The 16700-nt window shown below is 32.1% G+C and overlaps 2 protein-coding genes across 3 annotated transcripts in view; both read right to left on the reverse strand.

Annotated features, from left to right (window-relative positions):
• LOC131945114 (leukocyte receptor cluster member 1 homolog) overlaps window positions 1-14023 on the reverse strand; it is a 43580-nt gene extending 29557 nt beyond the window's left edge. Inside the window, exon 1 of the mRNA XM_059306201.1 lies at window positions 13999-14023. The gene's annotated coding sequence lies outside the window, so the exon portion shown is untranslated. The remainder of the gene's footprint in view (window positions 1-13998) is intronic.
• LOC131945083 (inactive peptidyl-prolyl cis-trans isomerase FKBP6) lies at window positions 1566-16634 on the reverse strand. Of its 2 annotated transcripts, none has more exons than XM_059306080.1 (14): window positions 12949-13043; window positions 12294-12405; window positions 11717-11965; window positions 10821-10910; window positions 9574-9705; window positions 9358-9428; window positions 8795-8854; window positions 6209-6268; window positions 4299-4496; window positions 4018-4127; window positions 3792-3859; window positions 3564-3660; window positions 2044-2170; window positions 1566-1739 (listed from the first exon to the last, which is right to left on the reverse strand). In XM_059306080.1, the coding sequence occupies exons 1-14, from the start codon at window positions 12949-12951 to the stop codon at window positions 1671-1673; spliced, it is 1446 nt and encodes a 481-aa protein (XP_059162063.1). In that variant the 5' UTR covers window positions 12952-13043; the 3' UTR covers window positions 1566-1670. The 2 variants fall into 2 exon arrangements, with proteins under 2 accessions (XP_059162063.1, XP_059162055.1); XM_059306072.1 differs by lacking the exon at window positions 12949-13043 and adding an exon at window positions 16431-16634 and having other exon boundaries at window positions 1568-1739.
• Window positions 16635-16700: the final 66 nt, after the last annotated feature.

Consider the following 16700-nt stretch of genomic DNA (forward strand, 5'->3'; position numbering starts at 1 on the left):
GCCTGAACATCCACAGAGGGGAAAAGTAAAGTTCTTTAAGTCAATGCATCAAGCAGCACCCCTATAACATTGGCAGAAGAAGCCCTAGAAGAAGTGGATAGATTCACTGGAAGTATTGTTGATAAGCAGGGTGGGACAGAAGCAGACATAAAAATGACTGGCAAGGCAAGAGCAGTCTTCAACCAACTAAAAAATGTTTGGGGTTCTGGAGATTTAACCCTTAGAATAAAAATCTGGATCTTCAACACTAGTAAAACCTGTTTTACTCCATGGAGCTCAGACATGGAGAAAACTGCCATAATAAAATACTTTAAAAAAACTTTTTAAAAAACCAAGTTTTTCTTGTGGACTAAAAAGTAGAAAATAAATTTATCTTCCGAACCTAGGGGATCTACCAATGACTGCTCGTAGATTTTGTGCTTCCTCGAGCTGTGCAGGTTCTTGTGATGACTGTTCATACATTTGATGACAAAAAACGTGGGTACGTTCACCATCAAATTTCCCGACCCACGTTTTTTGTCCCAGAAGAGACTAGCCCAGGATAGAGGCGCCTGGAAAGCTCTTGTCAGCGGCCTATGTCCCAGAAGGGGTGACAGGCTAAACTAAGTAAACAGCAGATGCAAATTGCATCAAACAAGGAACCCAGTTTAAAGAGTTTTTTAAAATGGGGCTATAGGTTATAATTTGAAAAGTTTGGGATAAGTAGCATTCTATGTATCAGAGGGACATAATCTGTAATAAGTATAAATTGTAAGTATAGTAATAATTATTCTAGTTTCAGCATTACTATTTTTAAAACTAAATTTAGAGTTTACTGCATGTTATAGAACATAAACCTATCAATGAACACCTTATGAAAGGGAATATATTTTCCATAAAGTAAGGAACCAGGCTTTTATTTTTTTATAGCTTTAGTAAATTTACATTTTACTGCATTTTTCATTTTGTGGTTGTTTTATTGTAATGATTTGTGAATACAATAAATTATTTTTTTGCTTAAATTTTTTATTTATAATAGGTTTATTTTCCGCTTTTTTAGTCACTCACTGAAATGAAGTTGAAAGTACATATTTATGCTAGAAGTTTCCATTAAAGTCTGTTTAGTAGCTTGTGATCTCTGAAAGTGAATTACCTGCCCTTAAGTAGTTTGTGGTTGACAATAGCTAGATCTAACTGTGAACCTCCATGGACCTCAGATCAAGTTTTTTATTTATCTTGTTAGGTTAACTCCCCTTTTAATTGAATGCAGTAATTTTTAAATTAAATTTTAATGACTGTCTATCTAATAACATATAAGACTAAAAATTCAATATTCTTATCCAAGATCTACCACTGTGCAAAATTTCAGCTTGATCACACAATGGGAAGTGGGTTGAATTAATATTCCAAGATATCCTGAGCCACAGACTGAGCATGCTAAATAATAGCCTTTTAAAAAAAAAACCTTCAGGATTACATTAGTTGATTTTTTTAAGCTCATTTTACTTCCTCATTGATGAAACTAGAAAAGCACCTGTATTTCCAGCAGATTTTTCAAGGATAAAAAATCTCAAAAATACTTATTTGATTGAAATATTTATTAACAGAATAATTTTTTTTAAACAGCAAAATTCTGCTGCAAATAAAATTACAAACACTTAAAAATACTTAAGTAACAGCATTCAATTTCTTCATAAAATTTCTGAATTATTGTCTTCCAACTTGCTTTTCTTGTAAACAATGTACCGTAGAGTACTTCCCTGCGGATTTTAAATTAAATAAAAATGTAAATATATAAATAATACCTTTATCTAACTACTCGAAAAATAATGTATACAGAAATTAAAAACAATTATAAGCCCTAAGATCATATTTTGTTACAACGTTCTGGAAAAGAAAATGAAATCAACAAAATTATTAAACTAACTACTTCATGTTAATTTAATAATTTTAAATATCTTTCAAGTAAGCTTTTACTGAAATTTTTTTAAGAGTCCACATTGAAAAATTTAACTCGAGGCTTAAAAAAAAAATTAAATAATATTAATTGAGTATAAAACATACAGTTCCTAATTGTTTCACATCCATTCCAAGGTTCATAGCTGTCTCCAAAATGCACTCAATTTCTGCTTCTGTCATCTGAATAGAAGGGAAGGGTATTTCTGCCAAAGATGTATCTTTTTGAAATGCCCTGGTCAAATGATCATACAGTTTAAAGAACTTCCTTCATGTGATATATATATATATACGTATGTGTACTATATATGTATATAAATATATCTAAATATGTATCTAGTAGCATACCCTTCCCATGTGTTGCGAGCTGATGCTATTTTTTAAAGATAATTTCATCAGTGTGTAACCTTGTTTTCTAATATTTACTAATTTAAATATAAACAAAGCAGACGCCTGGCTTGGTTAAATCATCAAATGTCAAGTGCCACTGTGTCACAATTTTAGGATGCTCTTTAACATTGCCGATGGAAAAATACCAGATTCTCATAAATGTAATCCTAAGGACTAGAAAATGGATGTACTTGACTGCTCCATTTTACCTATTAAAAGGGATGTAACTGCGCCAAGAATTTGAACTTTTATTGGGTTATCATAAGTGCCTCATTTATCCATCATCAGATCTATACTATATATTATGAGTTTTGGGCTCTTAAAAGTCACAACCCTTTTTAAGTACATTGTAGGTGACAAAATAAAGAAATAAAAATTAAACTTAAACAAGTACATGCTATTCTGATTGTTTTGGCATTGTGCAAGTTGAGCTACTGTTGAACTTTTGGTGTCATTAGAGGACATTGACAGTAATATTACAACCGACAAAAAAAAAGAACCCGCGACTATAGTTATGTTATAAACACTTGTAATTTGAAAAACGGGAAACTGAAGTTTAATACTTATAAATTGTTGTAACTAAATTAAATTTAATCATGTTACATTTAGCTCTTAATCAAGATTTCAAACCTAAGATGATTTGGTGTTTTTGTGGACTAAATATAACTAATTAACAAAGTTGAAATTATATATTTAAATAATATTGCACATAGGAATATATCTGTATTTGCTGGGTCTGGATGAGGTCACACTGTTCAGTATGAGAGAAGTGGGAGATAGCACTTAAAACCAAATATGTCCCAGAAAGTGGAATGGTAGTAAAGTTAATTACTTACATTATCGACTTAGTGAAACATTGGCTAAAGTAAAATAAATCTATCAGTAAAAAGTTTGGTGTAAAAAAAAAATAGGATTTTTATTGATTTTCATGGGAGAAAAGTTTTCTAACAGAAAATTTTTATTTCTGAAAACAAAAATTGGAAGTTTTTTTTATCTCTGATGCAAGGTACTTGAAAATTTTGTTGACGAGCTCTAACCTTACATTAACCAAAACCCTTCTTAAAACCTACTTGCAACAATAACTTAATTCTTAAATAAAATGATGACAACTTTAATCTTTAAACCTTAAATCAAAAGACGAATTTTGAATATTAACTGGATAAAATGAATAATTGTATTAAAAGTAAAACAGAGTGAAAATATTAATTTTTTTTTTACAGAAGAAACAAAATACTTACTCTAATTGATTTTTAACAAGGACTCTGAATTTATCAGAACATGTTCTTGGTAATTTTTCATTAGCTTTTTCTTCTGATGTTTCTATAGCTTCTGTAGCTATAAATATATGTAAAAAGAAGTGCTTTAAAATATAAATCTACCGTCTGAAAAAATATATAACAAGCTTTGATTCAATAAATTAAAATATCTGACAAGAGCATTCTAATATGCCTGGTTATTTTCTTTACCAGAAACTGGTTTACTAAACATTTTCTTGCAAAAGTCTTTTTCAAATGATTGATGCTCTTTAATAGATCTGTGAAAAGAATAAAACAAAAACAATAATCATTTTGTGTAAATATTTTGTATTCCTTGTCATCTGGTTAAATGCAATGTTTTTAAATGCAATGGAAAATAAAGTGAAAATGTGCTTTATCCCATGTAACTAAAATAATCTGTATGTTATAATTTTACTTTGAGAGATTCTGTAATGCTTTGGAAATTAAGGTGTTACTTGGATCTATCTTCCTTGCTTTCTTTAGACTGATTTCTGCATCTTCAAAGCTACCAATAGCATGTAAGGCCTTGATTTGAATAGACAAAAAAACACATATATTGTTATACAATTAGTTTATATTTAGCTTTAACTATTAAATAGTCAATACAAAAAACAAACCAATTTAAACTTGACTGAATAACATTTGATGCTTGTTTAATATTGTAGAAAAAACTGAAATGTATTCAAATGTCCATACCTTGCCTTTAAAATAGTGTGCTTTGATGTTGGTCTTGTCTAATGAAATTGCTCGATTACAGTAGTGAATGGTCTGACCATAGTGACTGAGATAATGATTGCAAACAGCAAGATTAACAAAAACTTTCAGCAGCTGTTTATTCACCTGCTGTTCTTCATCATCATTTTTCAAGTCATAGCTTTCTAAAATATTCATGCTCTAAAATAAAAACACAAATTTTAAGTTTAACAATATCAACATTTAAATGGATCTAAAATATAATTAATGTGGAATTGTGTGTATTACTATATAAGTGTTATTTCCAATAATCCCCCCCCCCCCCACACACAAAATTGATTTTAAAAAAAACAAACTATAATAAGCTTTTAAATGCACTGGAAACAATCAATAAAACAAACTTGCTTTCTTTAGTTAAAATACTAGTAGCTAAAATGTGTAAAAATAAAATTTCATAAAAAACGTGTTAATAACAAGCTTTATGTACTAATGCACTAAAAAGTAGAAAATAAATTAGACTACTATTTAAATAACTATAAAGCCTGGGCTATTACTTATCTATATATATATAATTCTCTTCTGGGAGACGTCAGAAAACAAGCTGCAAGCGCGCCTTACAGTCCCCTCTCTTCCTCTCTATCACTACCCCTCCCCCCCCCCTCAGATGGTCTGGTGAGCTGTGGTTCACGCTAAATGGTTACATTTTACAATCATAGAGCCGGGTTTGGTGACGGCTATTAGGGGCAGATAATTTAGTTTGAAACGATTTTAAACTTAGAGGAGGTAACTAAGAGGAGGCTGCTTTCCGGGGGGGGGGGGGGGGGGGGGAAGGGGGGGTTTAGTGTTTTAAAGCAAATATTTTCAGTGGCAGCATTGGTACTGTCGAATTCACAAATTATGAATTACTGAAAAGTAGAAAAAAACAACAACTAATTAGCGGCGTATGATACACCCGGGTCGGCTCATAAGAATATATTTCCTTTCATAGGAAATTCATTGATAGGTGTATGTTCTATAACATGAGACAGATGTTCAATTTTATTTTTAGTCAAACCAGCATATTGCTTTAATAAGGATACACTAAATTTATTTTTTACTTTTAAGTATTAGTGCATTTGCTCATTTGTGATATTTTTTGTGACTTGTGAAATTTAATAAAAGCCATTTTCCTTTAAAATTGTTTAAAATGTGAGAATTATTTAAATATGTGATCAGCCATCAGATATGAAAACATCAGTGTTATGATGTATGTTTGATCAGGCAAATTGGTGCGAATGAATGTTGGTGTGGGCATATATTGAATAACTGAAAGTGTGACTCCGTACGCAAGAATGTGACGTTTCAGTGTAGGATCCTTATTGCCGGGGAAGTAGTTTAGAGTAGTCTTGTTCTTGTTTTCTTGGGGTGAGGTCGTATATGTAGTCAAGTCTTAATATTGTCGTCAAAAGTATAATTATGGTGTAATAAACAGAGGAATTAACTAATGTCATTCTGTCAAGTCGTTTGTCAACGTTGATGTTGTCGTACTTGTCGGAACTCTATGATGAATACTGAATTGGTTAGAGAGGAACTTAATGGTAGTATAAACCCTCTCATTGAATAGCTGCGGGACACATAGTCCCCAGTTATAACAATCAGTCAACAGAATCTCAGCTGACTGAGCAATCACGAATATTTATACCAGTTACCTCCACTTATGTTTCTGAATATAGTAATCTTAAGACTATTTAATATCTCAATTTACTAAATAATAGATATTCTTGCCCTATCTTAAATGATGAATGTATCTTGGTAGGTTTTTACAAAATTGCATCAGAAGTGGGACAAGATTTGCCACTATCCCATGGCCTGTAAACTAAATGAAAGTTTATAGAATTAATGTTGGTTAATTATTATTTAACTAGAATACTTACATTTTTGTATTTCCCACAAGCTTTAATATAGTTCTTTTGCTTGAAATATTCTTTAGCTTCCTGTAGAAATATATGCTATTAGCTTTTTATAGGTGTAGAAATTGAAACAAAATTCTGGTATTTACGTGTATTTATCTTCATTTAAAAATTGAAAACTGATTTTTAAAAATTAACTAGTTATTATTTCAATTTATACATTAAACGATCAGCTAGCTTCTTCTTTCTTCTTCTTCGTAATTTTAGTGTTGGAAGGGATCCCCCTCCAACACAATTAAGGATACAAGTCAACTCCCATTTCAGCCTGCTTTTCTTTTTGGATTTGCTTCCATAGCCTTTGTCCAACCAAGAACAAACTACAAGGCAGCAGTTGTTTGATTTTAGAGTTGTCTCTCATAGAAGAGTGGCTGTCCCCAGCTAACGAGCCTCATCTGCCCGAGGGTTCGAACTCGAGGACTTTTCAATTTAGCAACCATGAGCTTTACCGACTCGACCACGCCGACCCCCTGATCGGCTAGCAATTGTCATTTGGTGTGACTTTGAGATATTATTTCTATGATGTGCTTAGGCTTCACTACCAGATGAAACAGCATTGGTTGATCAGAACTTGTTAAATGGCAGAATTTTTTTCAAAACCAATACTTAAAAAAAATTAATTATACATTTTAACATGTGTTCAATAAAAAAAATTATATTTCATAAGATAAAGACAAACTTTATTAACATAAAAATGTTATTCCTTTAGCCCTACAAGAAGTAATTTAATTTTTTTTTTTTTGAAAACTACAAAAAAAATGACCCTAAAATACACTTTTTGCCACTTTGGAGTACCTACTAATAACCCTTTGAGACTGAGAAGTTGTTAAAACAAATTTTTAAAAACTATAATAACTAACTTAGTGCACTTAAATTTTCTGTAGCTACAATAGTAAAAAATAAAAGTATGGGTTACTTTAAAAATCATTTCATACCAAAATAAAGAATTGCTTTAACTCATCTATCCCTTCCTATACAAATTAAGTGGGTGTAGGACAAGAGGCTGACATACAAAAGGCCGACAAGACAAAAGGCTGACAGACTATAAGGCAGTTACCCAGAAGATTGACAAATCATGGCCGACAAACACAAATTTTAATATTACAAAACATGTGTTACAACATAGCTCCTCTATAGACGATTAAATTTAGTCAATGATTGCCAGCATCCCCGCCAGTTCCAAGTGACTGGAGATTACGAGAGTGTCTAGAACACACAAAAATCAACACCTAAATGTTTGGAAATATGGGTCACTACTGTCTGACAGCCATCAAAGAACAAAATCAAAAGCAGCTGGCTTCATTGCCCACATGCAATGAGGCGGATCACCAAGAGACAAAGCTAGTTGCTTTCGTTATAAATGAATAATCAGCTCCATGTCACTGGAGATGAGGGGAGTGTACAAAGGATCAACAGATAGGTGGCAATGCCAAAATATTTAGAAAAAAAATTTAAGAAACCAAATGAAGAACACTGATCAGGTGCCTTGACCGGTTGATGTTGAATAGGCCTATTGACAAAATAAGAATTACATTCCAGTTTCATTCATTGCGGATAACTTAAAACAAGTTTTATACTACATTCGTGGTGATTGTGATACAAGTGAGCCAAAATTGGTACATTTTTTTTTTCTAAAAACAAAAATAACTTTGATAGTAATCAAGGTTATTGTAATTTGTATATACCCCAGTGCAAATTGTATAAATATTTTTATAATTTAATATCATGACATCTTGAATTAAATCTATAGTTTCTAAATTATGTTAAGGTAAATAAAATATAAAGTAAAAGGTACGTTATTTTAGCGTCGAGTGGGGAGAAAAGCATTACTAAACCATACTAAATTTTTAAAAGTTGTAATATTGAGCTCTAATGTTCGGACTTAGAGATACAGAGAAGTGTAAGAAAATTTGATGTACAGTAAATTGACTTAAGTGATTAAAGATAATGGACATAAAATGTCATATTCAACTTATCTTCAACGGTATAAACATTGTTATGATGTTGCGAGTGTTAAAGGTGGGTAGAGGAAGGTGGGACAAGTTGACAAGGCATGGGGCAAAAAGTATCTAAGCTACTACAGTGCTATCTAGTCAACTAACTTTTATTTAAAAAGCTACAACCATTGGGCTAGGAAGTTCTTTATGGACATGATTCACAGTTTTGCTTGCTGAAGCTGCAAATAAAAGTACTGGCATTTCTTCCAAGTGCAGAGATTCTATGTTGCACTTCATCATTTTGTAACTGGTTTTTAATAAATATTAAACTTGTCTGTACATGTAGTTTAATGCCCAGTCTGCCCTTTGGATGTCTGCCTTTCAGATGTCAGCCTTATGGTATGTCAAGCTAATTGTCAAGTCTGCCATATTTCCTTTCTGCCTTTTGTGAATGTCGGCCTTTGTCTTGATCCCAATAAAGTCTATATATTGAATATGGTAAAGTTTGCCATTTTGCAGTCAGCCCACAATATAAACCCAGGTAAAATAAAAATTCTATAACCTTTAGTGGCTGATATTTTGTTTATAAGGTTAAGGAGGTATACAAATATCTTACATCATTTTGGGCTTTGGTAACTTTTTTTATGTCTGGAAAGCACAACCTTTTCCTTTCCTCCTGTTATTATACAAACATAAAAATTCAGATTAATAAATTTGCAACATGAAAGATATATAATATTTGTGTAGAATTTTTTGGCCAACTAATTTGCTCTACATATTACAAATCAACATTTATATTCACACTCAGAATCTAGTCCTTATGAGAGTGAGTTACTGACAACATAGAGCCTAATAATAACTTAATAAGACATGGGAAAATAAACATGACAAAAAATAGTTAACTGTGAACAGAACCAGAAACACATCAATATTTTGATCTGAAAACTATTTGTTGCACCAAGAAGGTCTACACATAGAACATTATTTTACATAGCAAATGTTTAGAGAAATTCAGTTCTTATGTGCATCCAGAGTTTAATAATGTATAAGACATTCAATTTTTCTAGTAGAAATTTGAACATTCTTGTGAAAATTAATGTTTTGTATATCCACATCATATCCAGTAAATCAAGTATCTTTATTCAACAAAGTGTAATTTATTACTATAATTGAGCTTACAGGAGTTAAATTATAGTAGTCATCGACTCCTTCTTGTTCAATAAAATGAAGAATGTGAATATCCATGATTACTGAAAGAAAATATGTAAATTATAATAAAGACAAAGAATTAAAATCTCAAAAGAAGAGTGATGCAACTTTGGTTCATGTTAGGTTTTGTCTGTACATTCACTAAATTAGTAATACTGTACACACAAAAAAATTCAGTTGACATACATGTGGCTTTTTGTGGTATTCGTGGTGGACAACCCCTTTCTCCGTAAGCATAATCATGCCGGATAAGAAATCTGGATACTTCCTGTTTTTTCATAGATAATAATGCCAATTCCAAGCCGGGTATGCTTAGTCCTATGAAAAATATACAGAATTTGAAAAATATACAGAATTTGAAAAATATACAGAATTTGAAAAATATACAGAATTTGAAAAATATACAGAATTTGAAAAATATACAGAATTTAAGCTTATAAACTTTAAACTTAAAGATACACCTGTACAGTTGCTTCCAAGTTACACCAACTGGTCAAAAATGTAAATTATTTCTGACAGCTAATTGCAGTTATCTTAGTGACAAAAAAAAAGTACTATTTTTAATTTGGTGTCAGGTGATTAAACTAATTTTTGTTTATAGTTTATAAATTACTAACGTTTACATTGCACACTGCTGTAATCTTAGAAGAAAGGAAATTCTAGGACCCTCGTCATGATAACATTCAATTTACTTTGCACTTTGCAAAGCTTTAATTGAAACTAATTATTCATTTTAATATAGAAAATATTTCAAAGAGTCATTTTATTTTTATTTCTTTATTCATATAATCACTTTATTTTTTTTCTGTCTTGTGCACAAATAAACAAAAGGCTTTCTATTTTTTCTTTCATGTATTTTAAGACATGTGACTAGGTTTTCTAAAACAGAGCTACTTAAATGTAAACAATGTTGGCATCTTGAACCTTAGTTATTGGGGTGCTAGTTCCCCCCAGGGTGTGCTGTATGATAGCTTGAATCCAACAAAGAACAAACTACAAGGCAGCAGTTATTCAATTTTGGAGTTGTCTCTCCTAGGAGAGTTGCTGTCCCCAGCTAAGGAGCCTCATCTGCCCAAGGGTTCAAACATGAGTCTTTTAGGTTTAACAGCCATGATCTTTACTGACTCAACCACGCTAGCCCCTATTTTCAGAACAGTTTACAAAATTTTAGGAGAAATGTTTAAATTTCCAGGACTGTTAGAGTTTTTTTAAATTCAAGGAAATCAAGAAATTTTTGGAGGCCGCAGGAACCTTGAATAAAGCATGAGTAGCCTTAGCAAAAACTGCAGAACTAAAATCTACAGGAAAAAATATCTGATTTAGCCTTGGCTAACAATATTTTTCTTTTAAAGTTCAGGGCTTATCTGGCAATAACTACAAAATATAAAAATAATTTACTTTAATATATTACTTTACTTAAGATTATTGTTTACCTTTGCCGAGCCTAATCTTTAAAGGTTCTCCTCTTAGATGAGTACTATCATAAGGAGGCTGACCAACGTCTGTGTAAGCATTGTAATGCACTGGAAAAAGAAATTAAAGTTGCCATGGCAACAATGGCCATCTTTAAAAAAAAACTTTTGTGGCGGTCATAGGATAAGGTTAAAAACCTAACATACATTTATATCATATAATCATTGATATTTTTATTAAACTCATTTAAGTGTCAGCTGACTAGTTTTTGTAAAAAGAAAACATTATAGAAATATTTATTTTTAATTTTCAAATTTTTTTGTGTGAAATACTATTAAATTTAATAGATATATTTTTGAAAAAAAGAACTGTTCTAAATAATGAAGTTTTGAAATATTCATCTGATTGGGGGAGGGGTGGGAGAGAGAATTGTAAATTCTTTCTTCAAGTTATTAGAAACAGAAATTTATTAAGACTAATAAGACTACATTAGACTTTTATGAAGAATATCTCAGTCTATTGCAAGGTTATGAGAGCATGTGTGTTGTAGAATGATTTCATAGTAATAAAGATTGTGACTATGTGACAAGGTACATAAGGATGTGACGTTTGAGAGTAGTCTCTTGTTGCTGGAGGAACTAGCTTGGGAAATTTAGCATCATGAATGCTATTGTGTGGAGGTATTCATCCTGTAGTCATGTCTTTGTTTACATTGTGAAAGTTGTCTGTCTATCAAGTACATGTCATGTGAAATAAAGAATGAAATGAAACTGTGATCCTGTCAAGTAATTTGTTTCAGATTGTTCATGTTGATGAAATACGTTATCATGTGTGGTCGACCCCATCCTCATCTCACGCAACAAAAGGCTATATATGACTATTGCACTCCCATTAATGAAAAGACAAAAAAACTTACTTAAGACAAGAGAACCTTTGGGTATCAAGGATCCAAAGCCAGGAGTTTTCACCTGTTTCAATACACCACCATCTTTATTTTCAGTTATATCATTTCTTTTCATTTTCTTTATCAAAAACTCCATTTTAGCATCATCTGCTGTAATTGCATCACTATTCTGTTCTGAATCATCCTCATCATCAGATACAAAACACATATTTGAAATAACTGCATCTTTATCAAAGCAGTCAAGATTTATTTCTTCCTTTTCTGCATGAAAACAAAATAATTAGGTATAAATTATATGAATTTTAAATGCATACTCAAATGTTTTATTTTAAATAAATCTAACTTTTAATCTCTGTTTTCTGTCTAGCCATAACTGAAAATATTAATAACAACTAAAATGTCCAACCTGTTATTACTGTTAAAAATTCATTAAAAAAAAAACTTTTTATGACCTAAAGTTTCAAAAATAGTGCACACCTTTTTTACAAACATTTATATCTACATTAAGTTTTCATGCCTGATGCCATTAACTACTCAGTCAGTTTTATGAAAATTATTATATTTTTTTATTAATGATTGATTTTGATACCCTCATAGTCCTGGAAGTTTTGCACCTCAAACTCAACACCTTTGGAGACTGGGTCACATAATTCACTCACATCAATGGGATCTTTGAGCTGGCTAACAGCTTCATCATCAAACTGTAAAGAAAGAAATGTTATGGACTCAGAAACTAATAAAATGAAACATAATTTCACTAGGAAACAGGAAATATAAAAAAAAATGTAATCATTGATGGGCTATCCATTAAGCCTAGCTATTTCATCTGTAGGTATTTGTCTTAGACCTACAATTTTTATGAGTTAAGATTTTTGTGTTTATCAAAAAAGGTCTAATTTTCCATCGTTTGCTTCCTGCTTTCACTAATTTTTTTAGCTGTTTGCTAACCCTTCCCCAACATCCACTAAATAGTGAGAACAAAGTTCAACTCACTCTAAAAAATTCTAGATCAACCTAAAGTTCAGATGACAATAAGAATCTATCAGTTATTCATGTAGTTAAAAAAAAAGAAATGCAAAACATACTGCATCACTCTTCTTAATCCCCCACCCCTTTATCCCAGGCACATCCTGTACATGGTGCACATGACATCATTTAAAGTTAGGCTAATCTGTATATACAAAAAAGCAATGTATGCTTGACTGTCGTCTGTCTTTAATGCATTACAACATCATTCATCTGACCATGAAACTTTGGGAAGTAGTTAAGAATACTCCTGGTAAGGTTTCTGCAGAAAAAAACTTCAAATTCACAAAGGTGGCACCACGGCAGGGCACGATTTAATTCTTCTCTATATAAAGTATGGAAAAATAAAAGTTGATTGCGGTATCACACTGTTCATCCGATCGCCATGAAACTTTGGGGAATTGATGAGAAGACTCCAGAGAGGTTTCTGCAAAAAAAAATTTTTTTATTTCACAAGGACAGCCTGGGAAGGTTCGATTTTTCTCTATATACGGTATATATAAAGCCTGATGCAGTTCGACAACGTTCATCTGAGTGCCATGACCCTTTGGGGAGTTGATGAGAATCCTCCCGAGAATCTGCGGAAATAAAAATTCTTATTGGTGGCGCCTGGGAGGGAGCAATTTTTGTCACAGTTTGGCGTCCAGAGTTTAGAGCGGCCATCATAGCACTAGGTATCCATTAATAAGGCATCCTGCATAGCTGGAAATAGTTGCTACTATATTCACCGGTACAGCTGCAACACATGCAGCCGGCGGCGCCCAGGTGATTGAGTATCCTGAAGCGCCCCTGTATTCCATCCGCCATCTTAGACCAGAGGCTATCCACTGCAAACACTACTTTATAATTATACTGCTTTACTTTTTATAGATATAATTATACACACAAAGTTGACAAAGTCTTATAAATATTAAATGGGCCTAATGAGCTTTCATTGATATTGTTATGTATTGTAATGTTATGTTAACTTATGTGCCATTCATTATGTGAGAGTAATCTAGAGAGACCTAGGCGAGATTCAGACCTACTCTAGATCTAGTACTAGATCTAGCTAGCTCTAATCCAGATTCTAAAATCTAAATCTAGAGTCTAGCTAGTATATCTAGACTAGAGATCAAGAATTCTAGATCTAATTCTAATCTAGTATTCTAGATTCTAGATCTAGTCAGTGCAGTCACTAGTCTAGTCTAGATCTATTAGAAATTTAGGTAATCTATCGTTTTAGGTACGTAAAATCGCCCACGGCTAGCAATGTACGAAAAAGTTACCTCATTGTCAAGGCTTTAATAGAAGTATATTGTGATATATTTGTGTCAAATATTAGGCTATAGATAAATGTCAAATGAATAATAAACCTAAATCAATGGCTTAATATATCAATACGAGCCGACCCGCGGTGTATCATACGCTGCTATTTAGTTGTTGTTTTTTCTACTTTTCAGTAATTCATAATTTGTGAATTCGACAGTACCAATGCTGCCACTGAAAATATTTGCTTTAAAACACTAAACCCCCCTCCCCCCTGTGAACGCAGCCTCCTCTTAGTTACCTCCTCTAAGTTTAAAATTGTTTCAAACTAAATTATCTGCCCCTAATAGCCGTCACCAAACCCGGCTCTATGATTGTTTTGTAAACATTTAGCGTGAACCACAGCTCACCAGACTATGTGAGGTGGGGGGGTGGGGGTGGTAGCGATAGAGAGGAAGAGAGGGGACTGCAAGACGCGCTTGCAGCTTGTTTTCTAACGTCTCCCAGAAGAGAATTATATATATAGATACTCATGAATACATAGGCAAGAAATTAACTTTAAACAAAAACAGCAGTGTTTGCGAGCAGGATTTGCTATGTAAAAAGCGGCCATCTGTAAGTTAGAGTGGCTTCCCCTGAATTTTGCGCTATATACTATATAAGTTTATAAATAAAACTTCAACAAGATGGCTGCTATAGTAAATGAGCAATGTTGCATCTGTTGGAAACATCGCTAGTTTTCATTTTTACTGAAAAGTTTTAATTTAATTGTTTAAAAACTGGTACATAAATGAAACAGGGAAACATTTTTGTATATTTCAAAACATAAATCCTCCTCAAAACGTGAAATAATTATTAAAATTTAAGGAGTCACCTGTTTATCACATTATTAGATCTAGTTGCGGGCGATTTTACGTAGATTCTAGATTAGTAGATTCTATCTAAATTAAAACGATAGATTGGTAAAACTCCATTTTAGCGTATTTTATTCTCCGCTTCTTGTTTACCTTCAGTTGAGCGTATTTTATTATAACAACCGAAACACACCAAAACATTAGGAAAACAGGATTTATTATTTGTATTGTATTTTTGTTTTAACAAATGAATAAAAATGAATAAAAAAAACAAAGAGACTGACTTTTTTTTAGATTTTGATAATTTACTTTTGGTAAAAGAAAAATCCAAATTTAGAATATTGAATGTGCAATGTTCGTGCGTCAGAATTTTCATGGCAATGGGTGAACTACGTAAAAACGTAACTCACAATTGGCTGCAAAGGCGGTTAAGTTTGTACTGTTACAAGTATCTCCCAGGCATGATACTATAAATAAACATTAATGAACTTACAATGACCCCAAAACTGAGGCCAACATAATTTCAAACAGTTATTGCCCAGAGCTATGACGTATGCTGATAATTAAAGTCAATGTGAACTCACGATGAACCCGCGACAGTGTAAGGCGTGTAAGGATTTTTCTCCCGCTGACGATCACACGATACTGTGACGATTGTTAATTGGAACTGTTCTAATGCTTTTTTATGTTTTTTTTACCTTTTCTAATAAAAAATCGCATTTTTTTAAAAAAATAAGTAGATCTGTGTTTTCCTAACGTTTTTGTGTTTTTCGGTTGTGTTTACAATAAAATACGCTCAACTGGAGGTGAACGTCAAGCGGGGAATAAAATACGCTAAAATGGAGTTTTACCCGATAGATTTATATGGACACCAGCGAGAAAAGTCTCAAAGGTATTTCAGAGGTGTATAAATTCATTTAAAAATCATGCACAGCGTAGTTACAATTAATATGGTTATAAAATCCTGTCTATCTGGTTTTTTTCGGACTTTACTAAAGATTGGATGTATTTGATGTTTATAATATTTCGGTAACTAAATAAAAATTTAAAAAAAAGCAAAAACAATTTGGTTTTCACGTGTAATGGCGACATAAACAATGGCATCCTGCTATTGGATAGGCCGACATCAATTTTATTGTACACATTGTAAGCTAAAAATAGAAAACTAAGTCATGGGGTTTTAAATTTGCATTGTTATTTAAAAACTTGATCTGCAAAGTTTTGTAAACAAATAGTTATCGATCACTAAGTTACTGTACAGCCAATCAATATTTGTCTTACGAAAGTGAAACATCCGGTTATAACTTAGGCTTGATGAAAATTAATAAATACTAATAGAAATGTAGCCTTAAACTCAACAAATTATTTTCAAGTTCTCTGGATTTACAACTTTTATAGCATTTATTCTAAAAATATAAAATTTCTAAATTAATTTTAGGCTTAAGTTTTTTTTTTTTAGTTTTTTTTACGGTCTAAATCTAAAAAGCACGTTTTTATTCCATGTCAACAATACTATACTATGGAAGGAATCTCGTCAACTCGCTTGTCTCCATTAGATTAGGGCCTGGATCTACCGAAATTTAAAATTATTAAATTACCCTGTTATCCATCGGAATCGGGGAAGCTTTTTTCAATTCAAAAGAATAGCCCAGAATAGCCAAACTAGATCTAAAAAATCTAGATCTAGATCTAGAATCTAATCTAGAGTCTAGTAATAATGTACAGAATAGTCTTGATTCTACTCTAGCTCTACTTTAGTTAATATCTTTCGTTACGACTACGGACTATTGCCAGGTTGATTTTTAATCTGTCGTGTTTCGGTTGTTTTTTCAGGCTGATTCAAATTTCAACGAAAGGAAGATGGCCAA

The sequence above is a fragment of the Physella acuta genome, unplaced genomic scaffold, assembly GCF_028476545.2.
Source record: "Physella acuta isolate Inbredline_101_S28 unplaced genomic scaffold, ASM2847654v3 ptg000049l, whole genome shotgun sequence".
NCBI classification, from domain to species: domain Eukaryota; kingdom Metazoa; phylum Mollusca; class Gastropoda; family Physidae; genus Physella; species Physella acuta.

Coding starts and splice junctions, on each gene's coding strand:
- LOC131945083 (XM_059306072.1), bottom strand. Junction 11,966..12,293: donor AAACTTCCAGGACTATGAGG/GTATCAAAATCA, acceptor GTTTTCATGCAG/AAAAGGAAGAAATAAATCTT. Junction 2,171..3,563: donor CTTGTTAAAAATCAATTAGA/GTAAGTATTTTG, acceptor TCATTTGACCAG/GGCATTTCAAAAAGATACAT.